This window comes from Dipodomys ordii, unplaced genomic scaffold, assembly GCF_000151885.1.
Source record: "Dipodomys ordii isolate 6190 unplaced genomic scaffold, Dord_2.0 Scaffold34, whole genome shotgun sequence".
NCBI lineage: Eukaryota > Metazoa > Chordata > Mammalia > Rodentia > Heteromyidae > Dipodomys > Dipodomys ordii.
This window is the reverse complement of record NW_012267250.1, coordinates 3,963,478-3,987,361: the sequence shown is the minus strand read 5'-3', so window position 1 is coordinate 3,987,361 and position 23,884 is coordinate 3,963,478. Positions and strand designations below refer to the sequence as shown.

The 23,884-nt window shown below is 35.1% G+C and overlaps 1 protein-coding gene across 2 annotated transcripts in view; it reads right to left on the bottom strand.

Moving 5' to 3' along the window:
- The window catches only part of Prkg1 (protein kinase, cGMP-dependent, type I), a 1,080,074-nt gene that overhangs the window by 131,056 nt on the left and 925,134 nt on the right, over window positions 1-23,884 (bottom strand). For both annotated transcript variants that reach the window (XM_013017167.1, XM_013017166.1), the window contains exon 8: window positions 13,279-13,344. In XM_013017167.1, the coding sequence (XP_012872621.1) occupies window positions 13,279-13,344 (66 nt within the window). The remainder of the gene's footprint in view (window positions 1-13,278; window positions 13,345-23,884) is intronic.

Genomic DNA, 23,884 nt, shown 5'->3' with positions numbered 1-23,884 from the left:
AATGAGACTTCACTGATTATGTGGCTGACACTAATCCAATTCATGATTCTACACTATGAGTTTCAGAATGAATACCAACTGCTCAACATATTGAAAAGAAAGAGTAATCCTTAGATCTTTGTGACCCAGCTGGGCCTGTAATAACTGTCTCACCAGGGAAGTGTACCTACTAAAATAAGCAAACAAAAAAAAAGGAAAATGTTATCTAAAGCATAATCCAATGTTCAATGATTATATTGCTGATTTTATTGCTAAGCTTCTGTCAAAATGGATCCTGATATCTTCTCATTCTTATTTTGTTTCTTGAAAACAGAAATTATTTTAATCTCCTCTCCAAATACACAGCCAAACAAAATATTCAAATTTTCAAATGTGAAATTTCAAGTATTAATATCTGAAGGCATTAACATTGATGATTAATACTTCAGAAATATGCATAATCTTCCATATTCTATTATTATTTCTATAGCTATAAGTTTCAAACATACAAGATTTAAAACTTCTGAAAGATGAAAATACATGCCTCAGGAAAGTAATATCCTTTCAAGCATTTATTGGCAAAAGTGAATTATTTATTACTGGTGCAAAACAATGACTATAATTAAGAAGTCAAAGCTATGATTATCATCCTTTTAAATGATTCCTTGAACTCCTATAGCAACTTCCATTCATCATCTTATTGCCAGAAGAAAAAAACTACACATTTCTAGCTAGAAATAGATATTTCCAAATAAATATCTGAATAGTATTCAAGCAGTCTTTGCATATCCACAACCAAATCCACCAGTTAACGGTTACCTCAGCTGTCTATGCTTCTCATACTCTCGATCTATTGTAGAAACTCATGAAGTCCCATAAACTAGAAATATTTCTTTTTTTTACCTTCTATATTTAATTGTTCACCAAAATCTGCTTTACAAAGACTTTAGATACTTAGACCTTAATGAATATGGCTAAAAGCTGTCATTTCTGTAACTTAACAGTCTCCTTGCTTGAGCTCCTCCCTATTATAGTCAAGCTTCTTTCTCTTTCCTCAAAACACAAAACAAAACATGTAATGCAGTAGCAACAGCTCTCTGTTGGTTCCTTATTGACTGAGGATAAAAGTCAGATTCTTCAGTTGATTGCCCTCCCAACAGAGCTATCTCGATAAAGCATTGTAATACCTATCAAAATCCCAAAATTCTTTAATGAGATAGAGAAAGCAAGCCAAATATTCATATAGAATAACAAAAAAAAAACCCATACAGCAAGAGCAATCCTTAGCAGGCAGAACAATGTTGAAAGAAAAACAATACCAAACTTCAAACTCAATTACAGAGTTACCAGACTTCAGACTCAATTACAGAGTTATAGTAATGAAATCAGCTTTGTACTAGCAGAAAAATAGGCCCTAGGACCAACCAGATAGAGTAGAAGATCCAGAAAAGAATCCACAGACTTATATCCATCTAATATTCATTAATGGAGTGAAAAAAAATTAGTCTAGAAGATAGACAATCCCTTCAACAAATGGTGCTGGCAAAACTTGGATATCAACATGCAGAAAACCGAAACTACATCCTCATTTATCACCTTTCACCATTGCCAATTCAAAATGGATCAAAGACCTCAATATAAGACTGGAAGCCCTGAAACCTTCACAGGAAAAGGTAAGGGAAATACTGGGGCTGCTGGGCACAGTTTTAAACTTTGTAAGTAAACATCCAGAAACAGAACAAATCAAAGAAAGAATTGGAAATAGTTTCTGTAAGGGCATAGCTAAACAAGCTAAATAGACAGATCACAGAATGGGAGCTATATATTAGAAAAGGGCCTAATATCCAAAATACCAAAATTTACTTAAAGTTCAAAAATTAAACCCTCAAAGCATAAACCTCCAAAGAAACAACAACCCAATTACTAAATTAGCTAATGATTTAAAGAGAGACTTCTCAGAAGAAGTAAATGTAGCCAATAGGTACATGAAGAAATAAATGTTCAGTGTCGCTGGCCATAAAGAAAATGCAAATCAAAACATCATGGAAGTCTACCTCATTCCAGTTAGAATGGCCATTTTTAGGAAAACTAACAACAGATGCTGGCAGGAATGTGGCCAAAAGGGAGCTCTACTACACTGTTGGTGAGAATGTAAGCTTGCTCATTCACTCTGAAAAGCAGTTTGGATGTTCCTCAAAAACTAAACTTAGAGCTTTCCTATGACCCAGAAATTACATTCCTGCACATTTATCCAATAGAACACAAAGGTACACTAAAGCCACCAGTACAAATGTGTTTATTGCAGCATTATTTACCATAGCCAAGATACAGAGTCAACCCAGATGCCCCTCAATGGTCAAATGGATCAAGAACATGTATACACAATGGAATTCTACTCATCCATCAGAAAGAATGATATTTCACCAGTCATAAGGAAATAGAAAGACTTGTAAAAATTATATTAACTAAACCAGACCCAGAGAAACATAGGTTGCATGGTTTTCCTCATTTAGGGGAGCTAGAATGTGCCTATAAATCTGTAAATAAACAACACTGATACTTTAGAGTGACTAAGCCAAACCTCAACAAAATAAGTACCAGGAAATGGGTACTTGCAAATATAGGGAAAGGGGAGAGGGTTAGAAGACTTAATGGGGAAGGGAGTAGAATGCAGGTAAAAATGAATTGCATATTTCACAGAATTGAGGAAAATAAAGGAAGGAGAGATGAAGATGTTAAAGGGATGACACAGATCAAGATGCAGGGTACACATCAAATGCTTTGTTCAACAGCAGAAAAACTCAAAACATCATCTAAAAATTTAGAAATGTGAAGGAAGGGTTGAGTGGGAGGGTTGAGTGAGAATGTTGAAAGGGTTGACACTGATCAAAAGGCATTGTATTCATAGACTGCTTTGTTGAATGGCAACTCCTTTGAACAACTATTTAAAGATATAAAAGTATGCTTGAAAGAAAAACCCTCAGATTCTGGATTTCTGGGAGATTACTTCCAGGATCTCTTATTTCCAAACTTTTCTTCTAGCATTCCTCCTATGCAAATGATGGTCTAATTCCTTGTCCCATAATCCTCTGATCTTGCCACATTTGATCATTAGCGTGCAAAGGCCTATCTGATTCCTTGTTTTTGTACATATCTTTATCTCAGCGTTACTTGTATTTACCTTTCCTTTTTCATTTATAAAAATCCTGTTCTTCCAGGAAATAAAATCATGTGTTTTTTGTCTGTTGTTATTGTTTGGGGCTTTTTTCTTTTTTTGGGGGGCAAAAGAGGAGGCACAGAAATGAAGAAAAGAACGATGAATTACTGCAACTATGGTATTCAATTTATACAATGCATGAGATGAACTATGCAACTGTGGGCAGAGCGAGGAAGAGGAAACTGAGGAAAAGCAAAGGAAGGGATAGCTTTGGCTAAGAAAAAATATATTCTTTACCTGACTTTTGAAATTGTAACTCTTTTGTACAATTCTTGTATAATAATAAAATGATTCTTTTCATGGTTCTTCTCAGGTATTTTGATCCCACTCAAACTGAAGTTTCTCACATTAATGTTTACAACACAACCTAATACCAGGAAAGAGAGACCTTTGCTATTTATCTCTGTAGCCCTGGATTCCCTTAGTAGGAATAACTTAGAATCTGCACCTGTTCTTGATATCTGGGGGCCTCTAAGTCATTTTGACTATTCTCTGTAAATGGATCAGGCCATCGAATTTTCTTTTGCTTGCCAAGTGACACTGGAACTTTGTTAAAAGGGGGCAATAAAGAAACACTGCAACAACAAATTGGTTTTCATTCCTGGTCCCAGTAATCTTGGTGGGTAGGCTCTTGTGGCTTTTCCAACATTAGGCCACTATAGTATCTGCTGACCAATAGGTTTGCCCTCAGGGGGTTTTGCTCCTGCCAGTCAAAACTTTTTCAAAATCCCTATGTTGTGCAGATTTTCTGGCACAAATTCTATGACGTGGCATCACAGTGATCTCATTATCATCCAACCACTTATTGCTGTGCTCCACTGGGGACAGTAAATATTCACAATGTCTGGGGACATATAGGGGAGAGAATTAGCATTTAATGGGTAAACAGGTTGCTGTTAAGCATGCTACAAAGCACAGGGCATAATCCTGTAACTCCTTCCTCAACACACACATAAACCAACTATCTGGTCTTAAATGTCAGTAGTACTGAGCTTAGGGAAGAACTCAGCTTTATAACAAGGTCTGGATCTTAGTCCCCAGGGGGCTCAGGACAGTGTCAAAGGAAAAGGAAGATGGCAAGGGAAAAAGTCTTCTACAGATGTTTTCTCATATAAATGGAAAGTGATTACTCTTTCAAACTGCTATTTCTATGTTTTCTAGAGTTCTCTGCTTATTATTTCAGTCCCCTAATATATTGACTAATTTTTATGGTAGGACTTTCATGTTCAAATTGCTCTTTATTGTCTCTCTCCTGATTGGATCCAGACTGCCACAGGATTGTTCATTCATTCACGTCAAGGGATGCTTGTCAAGTACTTATCCTATATTTGCTGACTCTGCCCAAAACTAAGGAAGCTGTAGTGAACAAATAAATAGATTCTGTCCCCCTCAAGCTTTGCAGTCTGTAAGTCAACACAACAAATAATAAAGAATGGCAAGCAAAGCATGATTAGTAAAAATAAAAGTCAGGAGAGGGCAACTTCTTATGGGTCGTAAAATGAATTATTCAGTAAAAGCCTTTATAACTTTTGTAGTGAATTAAACTAACAGAATGAACACACGTTATTTGGTTAATTCCAACTATTTAACAAAAAAGTGGATGATTTAAGGTGGAGAGATGGTTCTTCACCATTCGGAGAGTCATTTGTAACTCAAATATCCCATTTAGTGGCCTTCTCTCTTTCTTAAGAAGCAGTACAATTTTTCCTGATTTGATTCAGTAAAAATATTAATTAATAATTTCCTCTTTTAGGAGTTTTGAACATATTACATTATTTACTCCTCTTCATGATTATAAGATAGGCACCAGTGATAAAGAGCTGTACCATCCAGCTTTTCCTATTATTTTAAACCACAGTGATTGTTTCTGATCTACCCTTTTCCAATGGAAATATGCTTATTTGGTAGTTAGATCATGCTTGTTCAGGATGTTCTGTAATTCATCTTAACTCAATAAACTGAACAAATATAATATCTCTCTTCCTTTCAAACTTGTGTTTTATCTCTTCTAGTTCATAAATATTTTTGGAAAAAGCACACCAGTCAATAACAGTTCCATTAAAAAGGAGGGGAATGGATTTAATAAAAGAAAAAAAGACAAACCCGAAGGATCACAGCTGACAGCATTCTAGCATTTATTTCCTTATAACTCTCCTGCCAATATCATGTCATCACTCAGATTTTGTTCTGCAAAATGAATAAAAATAAAATCCCAAAAGCTGAGGCTGTCAAATATCTTCAGCAATGTGATCATAGGCAATGTGACATTTGGGGTCCCTATAGTCCTACCATGTAGCACAGAATAACAGGCTACACATAAAAAGAAGCACATGGATAACCTTGGAGGGTAAATTATCATTGGGTACATGTTTCATCAAGGGACTGACCTGATTGGTTGGGTTGGAGCAATACCTGAATGGTATCGCTGTATCCAAATTCTCCCTCTACTATTCCCTGAAAGCAACTGAAATCAAAACATTCTTTTGGGTTTTCATCACTTTTTCAGTTTTCAGGAGACATGTCATCAAAATGCAAGAAACTCTTGCAGAGAAAAAGCTTACTCTCCTGTTGCCTATCACCAACATTCATGCAAAGCCCTAAGCTAAGTCCTAGGAAATGAAAATGTAAAATTGAAAGGTACAGATACCCAAAACAAAGGAAGTTGTTTATGCATGCAGTGGGTAATGGCAAACGGTAACTTTTTGGCTTGCAAAAAAAGGAGAGGGAAGAGGATTTTACAACAGAAGGTAGGATGTAATTTGGGAAGATAAGCAAATCAGATGGACCAATACCATCAGGTACTATTGTCAGATTAATTATTAGGTACTTCAGATAAATAATCTGAATTGTGTGCTTTATTGCAAAGATAGGCTGAGCACACCACACAGGATGGTCAGGGCAGGTTTTCTAAGGCGATATTCAGAAATCAGCAAAATATCTCCCATGGTCTATTGACTGTTACTAGCGTAGCCCTAAACTAAAATTAGTGAGAATGCAATGAAAAGATAAATAATACAACTTTACCAGTGAAAATAAGAAATTCAAATTTCAGTGTCCCCAAATAAAGCTTTAGTGGAAACAGTTATGCTCCCTCATTTTTGTATTTGGTTGCTTTTCCTCTATAGCAGAATTAAATAATTGCAACAATGATTTTCGGTGCACAAAGCCTAAAATATTTGCCAATAGGTCCTTTTTTTAAAAAAAAAGTTTGTTAACACCTGGTTTGTCCTGCAGCTCTCCCATATAAATCCATAGCCAGATCAAAGTAAATAAATAAATTCATTGCCATATTTGTTAGATAGTTTAATGGTCATATTTTCTTCTTTTAGTGAACCTTGATGAGATTCCTCTTGGCTCATCAAGTTGTTTATCATAGATAATGTACCCATTCCGGGGAGGAAGAGGTTAAGTACCATTTTCTCCACTTGTTTCTATCACTATTGACATTCTGGGTCCTAATGTATAAGGCTGCCCAGGCTCTTGCTGGGCTAGAGTCCTCAGTGATCTTCCTAGCCCAGATTGTCGACTTGGTATTTCTGTTTGTTTGCTTCTAGAACCTGGAGTTAAATACCTGAAAACAAACCGTTTAAATAGAGATACAGGTGGACCCATTGCAACAGTGAGATGTACAAGTCATTATGTTGAAAAACGAACTTTACAACTTTGGCCGGGCGGGGGAAGTGGGTGAGGGTGGGGGGATAGGAAGGGGAAACAAAGGAGGAGGTAACAATGCTTGCATTACCTTGCCCATGTAGTTGTAACCCCTCCGTACGGTGTTTTCACAATAAAAAATTTAAAAAAATACCTGAATGGATAAAGCAAATGGGAATGGAGAAAGGCACCATCCCACCACAAATAAGACTGGGAGGAGAGCTGGGCAGGGATCAGTGTCAGGTGTAGCTGAGCATATTGAAGAAGATCAAAACAGAAGTCACTGTGGGGCAGGCAGAATGACTAAAAAGACGTAGGTTTTTTCCTACTTGCACTGGTAAAGGAATAAGTATCATTCTAATACAGTCAGAGATTTGTATCCAATTGATTTGACCTATAGATTCAATTTTCAGTTGTTTATCAAATTTACAACTTGCTCATTTCAGTGAGGATAAACATCATCTATCATAGGGAGCATATATTTCTTATTATCTTTCCTTTATCTTTTTTCTTTTCTTTTTTCTTTTTTGCGGGGGAGGGTGATGGGTTGTGGACTTCCAGTTTTATAGTGGTTAATTGGAGATCAGAGTCTCACAAATGTTCCTGCCCAGGCTGGCTTTGAACTGTAATCCTCAGATCTTGGCCTCCTGAGTAGCTAAGATTATAGGTATGAGCCACTGGTGCCTGGCTCTTATTATCTTTCTTAATAAATCCTTAAACTTTGCGAACTGGTTCTAATGCCAAAGTATTAAAAGTATATAGTATTAACACTTCAGCTCCAGTTTGAGTGCTAAGAAATTGTCTTCAGCTGGCCAGCTCCAGTGACTTATTTTTTCTTACTCCATTTTTGATGGTGCCTGTTTACTACTATAATTATTATGATTATGATTGTGATTATTCTACTATTTGTGTATGTGTGTGTGTGTGGGTGGGTGTGGATGTGTGGATGTGTGCCAGTTGTGGGGCTTGAAATAAAAACACAGCACTCTTCCTAAATTTTTTGCTCAAGATTAGCAATCTATCACTAAGCTACAGCTTCTCTTCTGGTTTTTATGGTGAATAAATAAAATAAAATAAAAAAGGTCCTCATAGGCTTTCCCACCTGGACTCCCGAATAGTTAGGTTTACAGGCCTAAAATGCTGGCATTCAGCTGTTATTCTATTATTTATAGACCTTGGGACTAGCATTGGTCTTGTGAGTTGCTCTCTATTCATTAGCTTAGTGTAACCATCTCGGTACTTTTGAATACCTTGCATGGATATGCCCTATGTTTGCTCTACAGCCTTATATTTAGCCTTTCCTCCAAATTTCACCATTATTATGTGTCAACACAATGCATTTCTTTCAAGTTAGTTTCTGATCTCCATTTACTAGCTGTTGTCTCATTAATACAATGGAGCAAGATATAACAAAATACTACACAGTGTCACCAAAGGAAAAGTTTTTGCATCAGCCATATCAGCGGTGTGAATTAGTCTTGGTGAGGTCCCATATATGGATTCAGGAATCACCTGACATGACTTAAGTTTGGGGGAGATCTCAGGACTCCGGGAATGTTTATTTTCATCCTAAATTATTTTATGTAAGCAATGGTCTTAATAGCACACAAAATAAGACATTATTTTATTTTGGCATTATCAGAAACAATAGTTAACATGATTAGTGACCAATATCACACAAGAATTGACCAGTCCGGATGGACACTGATCCTAGTGTTAGCTGCCACTTCTTTATTTGCTGGAGTAATAAAGATCTAGAATGTCCTAGGAGTGTGTGTGTGTGTGTGTATGTGTATGGTCAGGAGGATAAGATGATGAGTATTGCCAAGGAAAGAGAGGTAGACATATGAAGAACTCAGATTTCTACTATTTACCAGCCATTATGAGAACATTTCAGTTTTTTTTTATCCAAAATGGCCCTGTTGCAGAGGTTTCTCTATATTGAGGGATGAAGTTAATATTATAACTTAGTTCTTCCTGGTAAAAATTTTATTAAAAAATTCCTTAGTTGTTGTATTTTTCCTGGTGATAAATTTCATAAACAAATCGTTATTCCTACTTACTAGTAGTCAAGAAGTAATACCCTTGAAAACAATCAGAATGACCTTCAATGTGTCAAAGAACAGTCAGTTATGATACCAGGAGTTCTGGCTTCATCAACAGCCTCCCATGACCTGATAGAAGTAAACACCGTGTAACAGACGACAGAACACCAGGAACTTCCTTTGATATTTATTAGTTTTCCTGGATTCCGAACTAGGTGCCACCAAAGTTTCCAAGTTAGTGTATTTTGTATATATTTAAGGTATTTATCAGAAGAAATAGATTATTTCACCTTTTAGATAAATTTCAAAATTTTTGCTTATTGCTGGCATCATAAGTATCCTGCAAGATGTCGATCCTCAGAGTATGTCTTAAGAGAAAACCAAGTATCTGGTTATCATTTTCTGGTTTACCAGTAAGCATTTCTTAAAAAATTCTGACTTGCATCATTAGTAACAATGACAGCCCTTTGCTTTCCCTCTGGAATGATGAAGCTTAATCATTGGCTTCTGAAGCATGCTACCTAGCTTGTAAATTTGTGGAGGAAGCTCCTTTTGTTGACAGATCTAATGTCTACCATCTGTTTGCCCAGGATGAGGCCCCAGCGCTCTTCTAATTGGACATCAATTACTCATCAGGAGCTAGATTTTGAAAGCTAAGCTTCAGCCACAGCTTCTTCTCATCTTCTTCTCTCTTTTTTTACCTTTACAACTGTGTATTCAACATTGGTTGGAATCCTAACTTTTCTCTTAAGAGTATGCCTATGTACTTCTTGAGTTCTTAGACTCACTCTGTTGTTCTGTGTATGCTTAACGTTAGAGCTATCCCTTGGTATCTTCTTAGTTGTTAAATCAGGAGCTTCCCCGTGCTATCTTTTAAGAAGAAGGGCACTTTTTTCTGAAAGATACATTTATTAGGGATTCCTCAAAAGTAAAGACGAGGGATGGGAAGGTGGCTCAGTGGTAGAAAGCTTGCCTTGCGTGCCTGAGGCCCTGGTTCAATTCCTCAGCACCACATAAGCAAAAAGAAAAAAAAAACAGAAGTGGCACTGTGGCTCAAGTGGTAGAGCACTAGCCTTGAGCTGAAGAGCTGAGAGACAGCGCCCAGGCCTAGAGTTCAGGCCCCAAGACCGGACCCCTGACCCCCCCCCACAAAAAAAAAGTAAAGACGATACAGTAGTAGGCAACCTTAATAATGTAAATCTTTGATGTATTGGAATTATGGGGAATTTATAGACCACCTGTATATGACAGTAAGGGCACATGAATGCTTACTACATATCTCATGATGAACATGCACTATCATCTATGCTAAAGTGAATGGTTTTTCAACAAGTTGTATAATTCAGGTAACATTATCCCATTTTACAAGAAGGGAAATTGACACTTAGCATTAAAGTACTCTCATATGTCCCTAAAATTGTATAATCAAGGTTCATCTCTTCAGCCTTGTGTAACAACCTATTTCACTTTCCATTGTACACAGTGTTTGCTGGGGTTTGAAAAAAGAGAAAATTAGGATGAAGGTAAAAATATATGTGCAATGCTAACTGAGCCTCTTTACCACTGACAGCCTCATTGCCCATAACCTTGCTTTGCAGTTGTACACCAATACTTTTTATTGCTAACTGTAACTTAAAATCTGATTTTTCTAAGCAGCCAGTTTGTTCTCCCAGTGTGATATGACCTTGTTCTGATGACCCAGTTTTCTAAAAAAAAAACTTGGTTGTGAATTGTTTTAATTTTTTATTGTGAAAATGCTATACAGGGGGGTTACATTTACATGAACAAGGTAATGAGTATATTTCTTATCAAGCATTGTTGCTTCCTCCTTTGTTTTTCCCTTACCATTCCCCCCCCCGACCTAATTGCAAAGTTTGTTTTTCAACATAGTATCTGGTTGTGAATTTTTATTTCACATGTTTCCCATTTGTTTTACTTAGACATGTAAGCCTCTTTTCTCTTTTACTGTTCTCTTGGTTTCTGAATTCCAATGCTTTCACTGTTTAATAAGGTCTCAAATATTTCATGGCTCTTTTCTTTGCTTTTTTGTCTCCTAAGTGAATTTTACCAAATTCTAATCTTTTTTCATTTGTTTCTTCTATTATCCCAAGGGATTTAAACCTATCATATGACTTTGCCTACCAATGTTTCATATACAATTTCTAAGATATATATGATTTTGGTTGTAGTAGGGGGTTTTGAATTCACAACCTCATGCTTGTATTTTCAGTATAGACTGCTTCTTTTTTTTGTATTTTTTAAGGTTGAGTCTTGCTTTTTACCTGAGTCTAGTCTGGGATTGATCCTCCTACTTCTGCCTCCAGGGTAGCTAGAATTTTAGGAAGGTATTACCGTATCCAGTCCATTTTAAGCCAACTCCAAGCAAGAGTTCCTGGCCCACATTTCCTATCTTCTGCTTCATTATATTATTGGAATATCATTGTTCCTCTCAAAGGGATTATCCTATATTCTTTATCATTTTCCCCATCTCAGCCGTATCTCTAATTTTCCCTTGCCCTTTACATTCAGTTAGATGTTAAACCTTCCCATTTTACTTGTCCATTATTATACATTTGTCCTATAAATGGTTTCATGCTTACCTACTGGATGTATACACCTAATCAGAAATTCTGTCTGTCAACCATCTTTTTTTTTTATTTTATTTGTGAAAATACTGTACAGAGGGGTTACAATTGCATGGGCAGGATAATACGTACATTTCTTACCAAGCATTGCAGCCTCCTCCTTTGTTTACCCTTCACATCACTTCCCAGCCTCCCCCCCCCCCCCATCCCAATCCTTCCCCCCCCCCCCCTCCCCCCCCCCACCGACGTTGTAAAGTTCGTTTTGGACATGTCTGTCAACCATCTTATACAGCATTCTCAAATGAATCTACTGGACATGTTGCTATAATGACATTATTTTCCTGTATAAAATTATTGAAGCTACCCTGTACCAGTATTTTATGTTCTTAGTGAACCAGGCCCATCATGTTGGTATACATATGTGTTACTATACCTCTTTTTACTGCCTTTATACAATGTCACTCTAATGGCTCTTAGTTTCCTATAAATACTGTGTATACTAATAGCAATATGCATATTGACTTTTTAAACCTTAAATTCATGCAATATCTTATTTTTAAATGAAATCTTCCCAATTGTTTTCAGAAACAGCACCTTCATTTTTCTGGGTTCCTTTGAAATTATATTCTGGACTCTTATGATTTCTGCCTCGTGGCCCTTTGTGTGCTTGTCACATCTCTGGTCAAAGCAGCTCACCCCCAAACATGCAGAGAGACTTCTGCTTTGATTCTTGGCCAAATGTTATGCCTTGTATATGGTGGAGATTCACTTCAATACAAACTAAATAGGAGATATGAATGGACAATTGTTGCTTCTGATAATCAGACAAAGAATAACTATTTCAGACTTACTCATGGATGTTGCTGTCATGTTGCAGCAGTGTCATTGTCCAGGTTCTGAGGGGCCTCAGATGTAAGATTTGTAAATTAAATGAGAACCCTTTCATCCTTTGCTTGTTCTGTGTATTCCTCAGTTTTATGCACACTGATGTTCACCATCTATTAGAAATATAGTAGGTGTAGACCTACTCACGTGGCTATTTGATGATTCCCTTAGGGTCAAGCTCTTAACATTTATGATAAAAAATTATTGACATACACTGTAATGAAGAAAAGTCAGCTCAACTTGTTCTAGATGGTATATATGCATGTTAATCATGTTTTCTGATTATCAATAAACTTATAAGTGTAATTTAACCTAAAAATCACTCAGGATATAAAAATAGTGGGGTCAGAATATAGAAAATAAACAAGACAAGGATAAAAATCGTGGAATAATCTTTTTATGTCTCCACGCACACACACACACACACACACACACACAGGTTCTTCTTTCTCCAAACTGTCTTTCCCAAATCCTTCAATTATAGGAGTCTCAGGTGGAGGAATAGCAAAAACAAGTAAAATATACTCATAGCAACAACAATAACAATGATTCTAAAGTTACCCAAATAACCAATGTTACTTGAGCATCTCCTGAGTAACTAGATACTTTACAAAAGCTTTGACATGTTCCCATGAATCTGGAAAAATAAACCTATGGCATTTCATGATGCTCAATTTTCAAATGAGCCTACTGAGCTGCAAATCACCATAGTTAAGAACCTTATTAAAATCATAAAGCTGAAATGGCAAAAGCCAGGCACTTCCAAGAATAATGCATAATGAGAATCAAATATAGAACTAATTTTAAAACGAAAAGATAGAAAACAAGTATTAATTGCCCCATAAATTATGTCTAATTTCAGAAATGTATGTTGCTGATATGAGATGCTATATGCATAGCAGAGCAATGTACTTACTCTCTGTCAATCACAAGGCAGGTGACAGCTTCTGCAGCAATTACATTAGCTGTTCTTACATCTTCCCTGTGTAAAAAAACATAGAGGTGTTAGGACAAAACCCTATTTAGTGTCAAAGACAAGTATCTATTGTGATAAATTCAGAAAATAAATAATATCAATTCTGGTCATGTTGCAGATTTCATTGTCTTGAGCGACTGCAGTACCCTTGCTGATAATCATTAAAATCCTGTGGTTCTCAGCTTGTTGCTCTAATTTTCAAATCTAAGGTTTTACTTACACAAGTGGAACAGAATTTTATATCTTTTTGCTCTTTAGGGAAGTTATGATTTAATTGGGTGATAGTACAGAGAATAATAGATATGAATAGATGGAAGTTTTTAGAGGCTCGAAAGCTATATCTCAGGAAATTGAGCAATGATTCCACTTGTATGTGAATTTGTCATTATACCCTTGAGAATAATGGATCTCTTTTATTGTTTCCCTGTTTATAGACACTGCTTTCTTGTAGCTAACTGTCTGCTGTTACTTTTCTCTGAAAAACTTATGCTCCAAAAGTATTTGAAAAATATTAGTCACACTGATATATGTGAAGATTATGTCTTTAGAAGCACATCACTTCCACTGTAGTAGTCCACACCAATCTCTTAGACCCTTCAAGATCTTGGCCAGCCAATGTCTCTTATTTTCTCCTGTTATCAAAGATAGGTTTGGTAAATTAATATTGAAACATGTTAACTGCAGCACTAGTTACCATAGCCAAAGTATGGAATCAGCCCAGATGCCCTCAATGGACAAATGGATCAAGAAATTGTGATATATATGTGTATATATAGCATTATATATTATAAAATGGATTTGTACTCATCCACATCTATTTGTACTCATCCATTAGAAAAGAAATACAAAGACCTGGAAATATTATGTAAGTGAGATTCAGAGAGACAAAGGATACATGTACTCATTTATAAGTGGAAGCTAGATTTAGCTTGTAAACTTACAAGTACATACCTTGGGTGGTATGCAAGTGTATATAAATATATTAACTGAAATATGGTATACTCACGGGTAATATCAAATACTGTAATTCCTTAGAAAGGAAAAATCAAAGTTCAGCCAACTAGGAAGTAGGTACTTGAAAGGGTGGGATAGGTCAAAGGGAAAGAGGTAGATGAACGGAGGGGAGAAGAGGGGTAGAATGCAGTGAAGAATCCAATGTATATCTTAGTATTCAAATGTTTTTTTTTCTTTCTTGAAATTGTTTCTAACACATTTATAAGATGATTTCGTTGTTGCTTTGTATGTCCCTCCCCCACGGTATAACCCCTGCTTTCACTGTATTTGGTGTTGGTATAATTTGTGAAGGGGAAGGACAAAAACAAACCGTTTAAATAGGGATACAGGTGGATCCATTGCAACAATGAGATGTACAAGTCGTTATGTTGAAAACGAACTTTTCAACTTTGGCCGGGTGGGGGGGGGAGGGGGGAAGAGAAGGGAAGGGATGGGAAAGGAAAACCATGGAGGACTCAACAATGCTTGATAAGAAATGTACTCATTACCTTGCCCATGTAATTGTAACCCCTCTGTATGGTATTTTCACTATAATTTTTTTTAAAGAAGAGTGAAGGAGGCATAGGTAGTAGAGGCATGGTAACGTTGATCAAGGTATATTAAACTGATTGTTAATGGCAACTCCTTTCAACTAGTACTTAAAGATAATAATAAAAAGAAAAGAACTTAAATAAAATTGTAACAGTGCCATTGTCATAATATTAAGATCTACCTGAAAATGTACTTTTTAAAAATAATAATAGACTTCCCCAGGTTATACACTATAGAGATAAATGTATAGGACATAAGATAGCACGTACAGTAAACAAAAAGTGAAGTAAGCCAGGCGCAAAGAAACATAGGTCCCATGGTTTCCCTTATTTGCAATAACTAGTATATGTCTGAGTCAAGCAGAAAAGGTCAGATAAGTTGTTAGGAAAATGAACCCTAAGATATGTATTCAAATGTGTTTTTTTTCTTTCATGCGACTGTTTCTAACACATAAGATTATTTTTTTGTTGCTTTGCATGTCCATGTCCCTCACCCACGGTATAACCCCTGCTTTCACTGTATTTGATGTGGGTATAATTTGTGGAGGGGAAGGGAAAAAACAAGTCGTTTAAATAGGGATACAGGTGGACCCATTGCAACAATGAGACGTACAAGTCGTTATGTGGAAAACGAACTTTACAAGTTTGGTGGGGGAAGTATTGGGAGGGGGGAGGCAAGGGGAGTATGGGAAGGGATGGGAAGGGGAAACAAAGGAGGAGGCAACAATGCTTGATAAGAAATGTACTCATTATCTTGCCCATGTAATTGTAACCCTTCTGTACAGTATTTTCACAAAAAAATTATAAAAATATCACAGTCTTGAAAATGAAGTTGCTCCCAGTGAATTTTTATATTTCCAAACCATACTAAATCCTGATATATACTTTTGAACTCTATGATTTCTCATTAGTCTTTTCTTGTTGTTTAGCACTGATCTTAGGTTATAGTTCCTTTAAAAAAATAATGAATACTTGGTATTTGATAAAAACAAGTTCTCTCACAATTTCTCCTTTTCAGAATTATTCTGATGACATTCATCATTTCCTGCAGACTCTAAGATCATTTTTCTGCTTCCAACACGCATTGAGATTCTAATAGAGTTGTATTACATTCACACATTGATTTCAGAATGAGCAATTTTTGATAATGTTAATTTTTATGTGGAAAAACATAGCACGACTCTTTCCACTTGTTCAGATCTAGTTTTATGTCTTTAACTAAGATTTTATATTTTTATTAATTTGGGCCATGATATGTAATGAAAAATATTCTTAGGTATTTCAAATCAGGTTTCTTTTTTATGACTGATATCCCTTCCCATTGTTTCCATTTGTTTCTCCCCAGTTGTGCTATTAAAGAAAAAAGGCATACTCTATCATTATATACATGTATATTATATATACATTACATATGTGTATATTAGTATATAGATGTATACATATATATTCACACACACACACACATATGTTTAATTGCCCCCTGTACTAAATTCTCATCTGACTTCTCTAGTGACTTCTTTGCATTCTGTACCTTTTGGGCAAACTGACTTTGTTTCAACAACAAACATGTCCTATTTATCTTATCATGAGTTCTGCATAAGATACTTCCATTAGCCCTACATATTTCTTGCCATTGTCTGCCTAGCTTAATCTTGTTCCTCCTGTACTCCCCAGGCCAAATTCTGTTTACTCAAGGATTCCATCTTGAACTGAACAGGTCAGTTTCCCTTTTATAATCTTTTATTACCCTATACATCTTTGTGCAAAATCTCTCACCATTTGTAATCTATACACCTGTCTATGTGGTCTTTGGTTAGAGTGTCAACCTCCCTTCCCTTAAGCCATATGAAAGTAGAGATTATGGCTAATTTCCCTCTCCATTTCATCCCAAAGCCTGATATATAACAGGTACTTAATTAGTGTTACAAGAAATATGCTAACATTCTTTAGTCCTGGGGTACTATAGTAAAATTCTGGATCTAACACTACACTAGGTTAGTGCTAAACCCTGTTCCATTACTCACAAGCTATGTAAGCATCAATAAAGTGGAAATGAAAACTCATATACATTCACTGTGCAGAATTAAGTAATATTATCAAAGATAAACTTAGCCTAGTTCCATGTATATCTATTTATTTTTTCTAATTTTTCTCTTCTCCAACATCATCTCTCTTGTTTATCTTACTGCATCCATTATCCAGTGTCTTAAAAAAAACGCATCTCTACAGTTATTAGAATATGTTTATGATAGGATAAGTTACTACACATTGCTGCTAGCCTTAAAACAACCAAAAAAACGAAAATATTATCATAGTTTTATAGAAAACATCATATGATATCTCTAAATTGATGTCCATGCTGAGTATTTAACATTTACCTATTTATCGGTGTTGTGCACACCTCTAATACCAGAATTTGGGAGGCTAAAGTTAGAGGATCATGAGTTCAAAGACAGTCTGGTATACGTAACTCTAATAAAAGCTAATGAATGAGAAATCAATAGCTTACTTATAAGTATTTTCATATATATATATATGGGCATACAAATTATTATAGATGCATTCATCACAAATGTCTAATATTTTAAGATTGTATTATGTTATATAGCCTAAATTGAATATACTTTTAAAACTGAATATAATTATCTTACAAAACAAAACAAAACACACAATAACAATAAAAGAAAACCACATGGATATTTATAAATACAGAAGGGGAAAATATGAAATATCCCTGGAATATCATAATAATAAAATGGAAATATTTTAGTGTGAAATAGAAAATTTGGACTTATGGGGTAGAATCAGACTTAGCTAATAATAAAATAAAATATATTAAAGAAAAACAAAAATAGCATTGGGAGAAAACTACATATTCTACAAGAAAGCAGTAACTTTATATTTGCCATTCTTGAATACCAGCACTAATAAATGAACTATATTAGACAGTTCATGCAAATTCTATGCATTTCATATAACAAAATTCAGTTCCTATGGATCATATTTATACTTGAGGATAATCACACATAGCTGGTGAGTTGTGATTTGTAGCCTTGGATTCTGAATACACATTCATCTGTCTCCAAAGTCATGCTCTTTGCTGCTATATACAATCCTTTTTTTTTTTTTTTTGGTCTGGTAGTGGGGCCTGAACTCTGGGCCTGGGCGCTGTCCCTCAGCTCTTTAGCTCAAGGCTAGCACTCTACCACTTGAGCCACAGTGCCACTTCCGGCTTTTTCTTTTTTCTTATGTGGTGATGAGGAATCGAACCCATGGCCTCAGTCATGCAAGGCAAGCGCTCTACCACTGAGCCACCTTCCCAGTCCCACTATATGCAATCTTATATATTCTTTTTTTTGTATACCAATAAAAAGTTTAATTCTCCCATCAGAGTTTAATTTCACAATTACAAATGAATTAAAATTCAAAAGAATGTTTATATTCATAATATCCATTATGAAAATTATATTAAATTGTAATAAAACCACTCATGAATATATGTATGGTCTCAAATTATTAGACTTTCTATATGTACCTAAATCTAGCTGTCATGTAATTTCACAATAATGGTTACATAACAAGAGGAATTTATTCAATGCCAGGCTCACTAAAGGCTAAATCATACTACTGCTAAAATGCCACTGTAACTCCACTATTGAGGTTCTTAATGTCTTTATCCACCTCTATACAAATATGCAGAAACATCATCTATGTGTGTTCTGAGATTATCCTTTTTATGAGATGCAAGATGCTATATGTTAATATTAAATTGTATTAATTTATCATTTGAAAAGAGATTTCAAGAAGCTTCTAGTGAAATCATATTACAACACCTTCAAAAATCTGTGATTCTTATGTATATTTATTTTCCTTGTGAGTTTCCAAGCACCATGTTAAGACCAAATACCATTTGTATTTAGATATAAACTATTATACACTCACATAATACAGGATTCCTATGATGATACTAAATGTTTCTACCCTTTCATTACTATTATGATTCTAGCTTCTGCACAGAACATACTTTACTACAGATTATGAGGGATTTCAGATAATCAATCCTGTTTAAACACAGAAAAATAAAAGACAGAGATAGCATTCTTTTTCAAACTTGAGATTTCATTTTTAAAAAGTTACTTTTTGGCTAGTTGTCATATTGAAAATTTTCTAGTAGGGGACATAGATTTATAAAAAAATTACCATGACAGAATTTTATATCTAGAATATGGAGGCAATAGCAACAACACTTAATTTAAAATTTACGCACAACTCACAGTATCTCTGAATGCTCAGGACATTAGGCTTGCTTCTTTCAAATAAATACGAGATAAATTAACAAAGATAATTGTCTTTAAAAGTAAATTCTCTGTTCATAAAGGTCTGTTCTTGTGATTTAGTTGATTTCAGCATGATGAAATGTATGTAGCAAAACTATGTATTTTCTGTCAGATTATCAAATATCTTCACAAGCATTTTCATAAGTTATTGATTAATGATTAATTACAGGCAAAGCAATGCAGTTTAGTAATGGTCTTTTCTGAAGCATTTTGGAAGGAGTTAGAAATTCATTTCAGTAAAATTTTAGATAATAAAACATCCCCACATTGTTCCAAATATAGATTTCTGTGCACTGACTCTGATATTCTTTGAACTTCATCATTGGAATCTTCATCATCGCTGTATCCCAAAGTAGAATCACTGTCAGAATCTGAGTAATCCATAGCAAGGGTTTACAATGACTGCTCTTGTTCTGAAGCAACTCTCTTGTATCCCTTGGCTACTACAGAGCTTCATGGTACATGTACATCTCCAGGGAACACATGCAGAGTATGTGAGGCTAAAGTAGAACATAGTTCCTACAAATTAGCTATCAGAGTGGGAGCTCTCTCTTTACAGCTCTGGAGCAATGTGACTGTTGTCAGCAGAGTGTGCCAGCCTTCATGGAAACTGACACTCCTGGAATTGCTTGTAAGATGACAGCAATCTACCAAGGTTGAGCCCTGCAATCTTCGTCATGTATAACAGTGTAATGTCCCAGTTAAATCTGGTTTCCACAGGACATAAAAAATCATTTATGTATAACAAAAATCAAAGAAAATCTTAGCATAACATGTGGTATAATCAAAATCTATATGATATTATAAACATTAAAGAACCATATAAAATTAAATAATAGTATTGTATTAATTTGCCTGGGAATTAAGAGCGTTCGTGGCAAATCAGACTGTTCTATTTGGAAACTGGATCTTACAGCAGGTAAGTGTTCTTTGGGGAGAGAGGAGAAAAGGAAAAACCTTATCATGTCAATCACTGGTGATTTACTTACAAATCTATTCCAACACTATAACAGAACTTGTATACTAAAACTCAATTACTACATGGAGTAATTACATAACTTCTATGCAAACTTGGCACAAAATAAACAATAAAGTTCAGCTTCTCCTGTGACAACTTTAGGATCCTCTGAACCGAGGAAACATATGATCTATGAATCAGACTTTTCTTGAAATCTTCTTACCCCAAGTTTCTTTAATAAGTCACCCTATCAAGTCTTCCCCAATATCACCTTCTCTAGTCTATAGAAGCACAGTTTTTTTCTTTGAAATTCTAGTTTTGACGCTTGTTTCCTAGCTCAGAATTCTCTCATTGGAGAAAATTCACATAATCTCATGAGATCAAGTACTAGTTTTACGTTCGTATCATTCATGCTTTCATTTCTAACTTTTATCCCTTGTTCTCATTTGGAACATATTTTCTTCTAACCTCAAAACCACCATTGTCTTTAGGTTTCCTCCACCAGAAAATGACATCAGCATTCTTACATTCTTACTCATACCCTTTGTTGCCTTTGTGCGAGTGTGTGTGTGTGTGTGCGTGTGTGTGCGTGTGTGCCAGTTCTGGGGCTTGAACTCAAAGCCAGTGTTCTACAACTTGAGCCAAAGCTCCACTTACAGCTTTTTAGTGTATAGACTTTCCTTCCCATGAGCTACTGATGCCGGCTAGATGCATATATTTGGACATTCATCTGTTGCTCTGATCTCTCCATCCTTTCCATTCCCATAAGTTGATCTCAGATCACTATCCGTGGTCCACTGTTTTGACGTCTCCCAGATTCCTCTGCTTCCACACCTTCCTTCTAATCCATATCACACATTAACATATGTTTTCTCATGCAAACTTAGTTATGACAATTGTGCACTCAATAATTTTCTAAGGAGTTGGAAAATAAAAAGTTCAACACTTTCATGTCAAATGCCCTTTACTCTGACCTACCATGCTACCTCTGTACAGACTAATCTCTGCAGCACTTTTGACAGACAACAGTACTGTCTTAAAACATGCTAGCCACTCATCATGCCATGGCTGCATATATGTTCCTCCAAGAGCCTCCTATTCCAGTGTACATGTTCATACCTGAACATCTTTGCGATCCTTTTGTAGAATTTTAAAGGATAGAAAAGAACACTTTGTCTCTGTAAAGTATGTCTATAATATTAACGACAGGGAAACAAAATATGTACTATAACACTGTTTACCAAGGAATAACTAAGGTCAACACATTAGTGAATAACCTTCCAAGGCCTTTATAATCTTTCAGCCTTTATATGTCTCATGAATGCAATTGTAATAAATTGACAATTATTCTAAGAAATATTTAATGGAGGCAATCATCTTTTAAATTCCTAGCCTTGTAGCCTAGTCAGAAGCAATGTTAAACTATATATAAGTACATAAATGGTGATCAAACACCATGCAATAAGAAAAGCTAACAGGGGAGATCTCATTTAAAAATTAGGAGAAAAGACAACTTGTATGTGGACGTTAAAACTAAAACCAAAAGACTGAATGGGATGCCAAGTGCCTATTAACTCATGTAATCCTGGATACTCAGAATGCCGATATCTAAAGATCTGGGTTTACAGCTAGCCTAGGAAGAAAAGTCCATTTAACTCTTATCTCTAATTAACCATCAAAAACCAAACAAACCAAGAAATAGAAATAGTGGTGGTGCTGAAAGAGTAGAAGATTAGACTTGAGCAAAATATTTCAGTGAGAATATGAGGCCAAGTTCACGCACCAGTATCCAACCCCTGAAAACAAACAAACAAAACAAAAACAAAAAACAGAGTTGGCAGGATGAAGAATCAAGGAGAAGAGTCAGGTGCATCCCAAGAGGCATGCACACACAATGGCTTTGGAGTAGCAAAGAAAAGACTGTTACTCGAAGTGTAAAGTTCAGGGGTTGATGAAAGACATAGCAACATCAGTCAGTAAATTGTCCTAAGGATATTTTTCTTAAAGAGCTTGACTAAGAAAACCTCTTTTTCTCTACTCTGCTGAATAAAAGTTTAAGAAAAAATGAGAAATTTTAAGCTCAACTAGAAAAATAAGTTTGTATGTCATAATAAGATAAAATTCCAAAGAAATAAACTTAGAGGAATAATTTTAGAATACTAAAGGTCTTCCACATATTAGAGTAAATATTACTAACTATCCATTTATATATTAAGGAATTATTCAATTATGATCTCTCGTATTTAGACTTTTATAACATAGAATATAAGACTAATGAAAGAAATAGAGACATAATCAAGATACATTATATGCATGAACTATTCTGTTAAATGGCAACTTCTTGGCACAACTACATATCAACGTGTTGAGAGTATATGTTAGCTGATGACCAACCTAGAGTTGACTTTTGAAAAAAGCAGATACACTTTCTGAAATATACTCAAAACAATAAATAATTCTTCATAAATAAAAAGATAATCTCGGCATGATATCAAACAGAAATCTTTTTTTGAGTGTAAAAAGGCCAAAACTGTAGGCATCCCAACATCTAACTTCAAAATACACCACAAAACTATAGCAACTAGATAGCATGGTTCTGTCATAAAACAGAACTCATAGATTAAGGGAACAAAATAGAAAACTCGGAAAAAAAATCATGCTTTTATCACCAACTAATTTTTACAAAGATGCCAGCAACCAATAGTGGGGAAAGAAAAGTCTCAGTAAATGCTGCAGGGAAAACTTTGTTTTTCTATGTAAAACTAGAACTCCATGGCCCCTACCCATAATCATATATCAAAATCTAAGATGATTAAAACTTTCAATGTAAGAAAAGAAACTGTGAGACTCCTAGAAGAAAATATTGCAAAACTACTATATGACATCAGCTAGTAAAGGGGGGATTAGTCTTGGTCCTGAAAGCATGAAGAATATAAATAAATACATAAATAAATAATAAGATTACATCAGAGTGTACAGCTTCTGAATGATAAAGGATGCAGTCGATAGTGTAAAGAGGTAATGTAAAAATAGAGAAAATATTTTGCAAGTTGTAAATCAAATAAGGGGTTAATATAAATAATTTAGAAGACACTCATTCAGTAGCCCAAACTCCAAAATAATCTGTTTTTTTAATGAGCAAAAGATCTGTATGAATATTTTCTAGATGAAACACACAAATGGCTAACAGGTACATAAAAATATAATCAATATTTTAGCGTGGAAATACAAATCAAAACCACCCAGCTAAAACTTCATTCCAGTTCAAATACCCATTATCAGAATGACAAACAGTAATTCTTAGCCAGGATATGGAAAGGAGAGAATTGTTAGAAATTGTTTGTGGGGATGTAAATTAGTATAGCCATTGGAGGAAAAAAGCATGAAAATTCCTCACCAAGTTAGAAGTAGTACATGATCCAGCAATCTACTATTGCAAATTTACCCAAAGAAAATAAATTCAGTGTGTTAAAAATACATTTGCACTTGCATGTTCATTATAGCACTATTCACAGTAACCAGTAGCTAAGATATGAAAAGAACCAAAGTATCCATTAGTTGATGAATAGATACAAGAACATACAATGTATATAAGCAATGGAATGTTACTCCATATTCAAGAGGTGAAAATTCTGTTATAAATAACATCATGGCTAGCTAGAAGGGCATTGTGGTAAGTAAAGAAAGCCAGTGTGTGGAATCTAAAA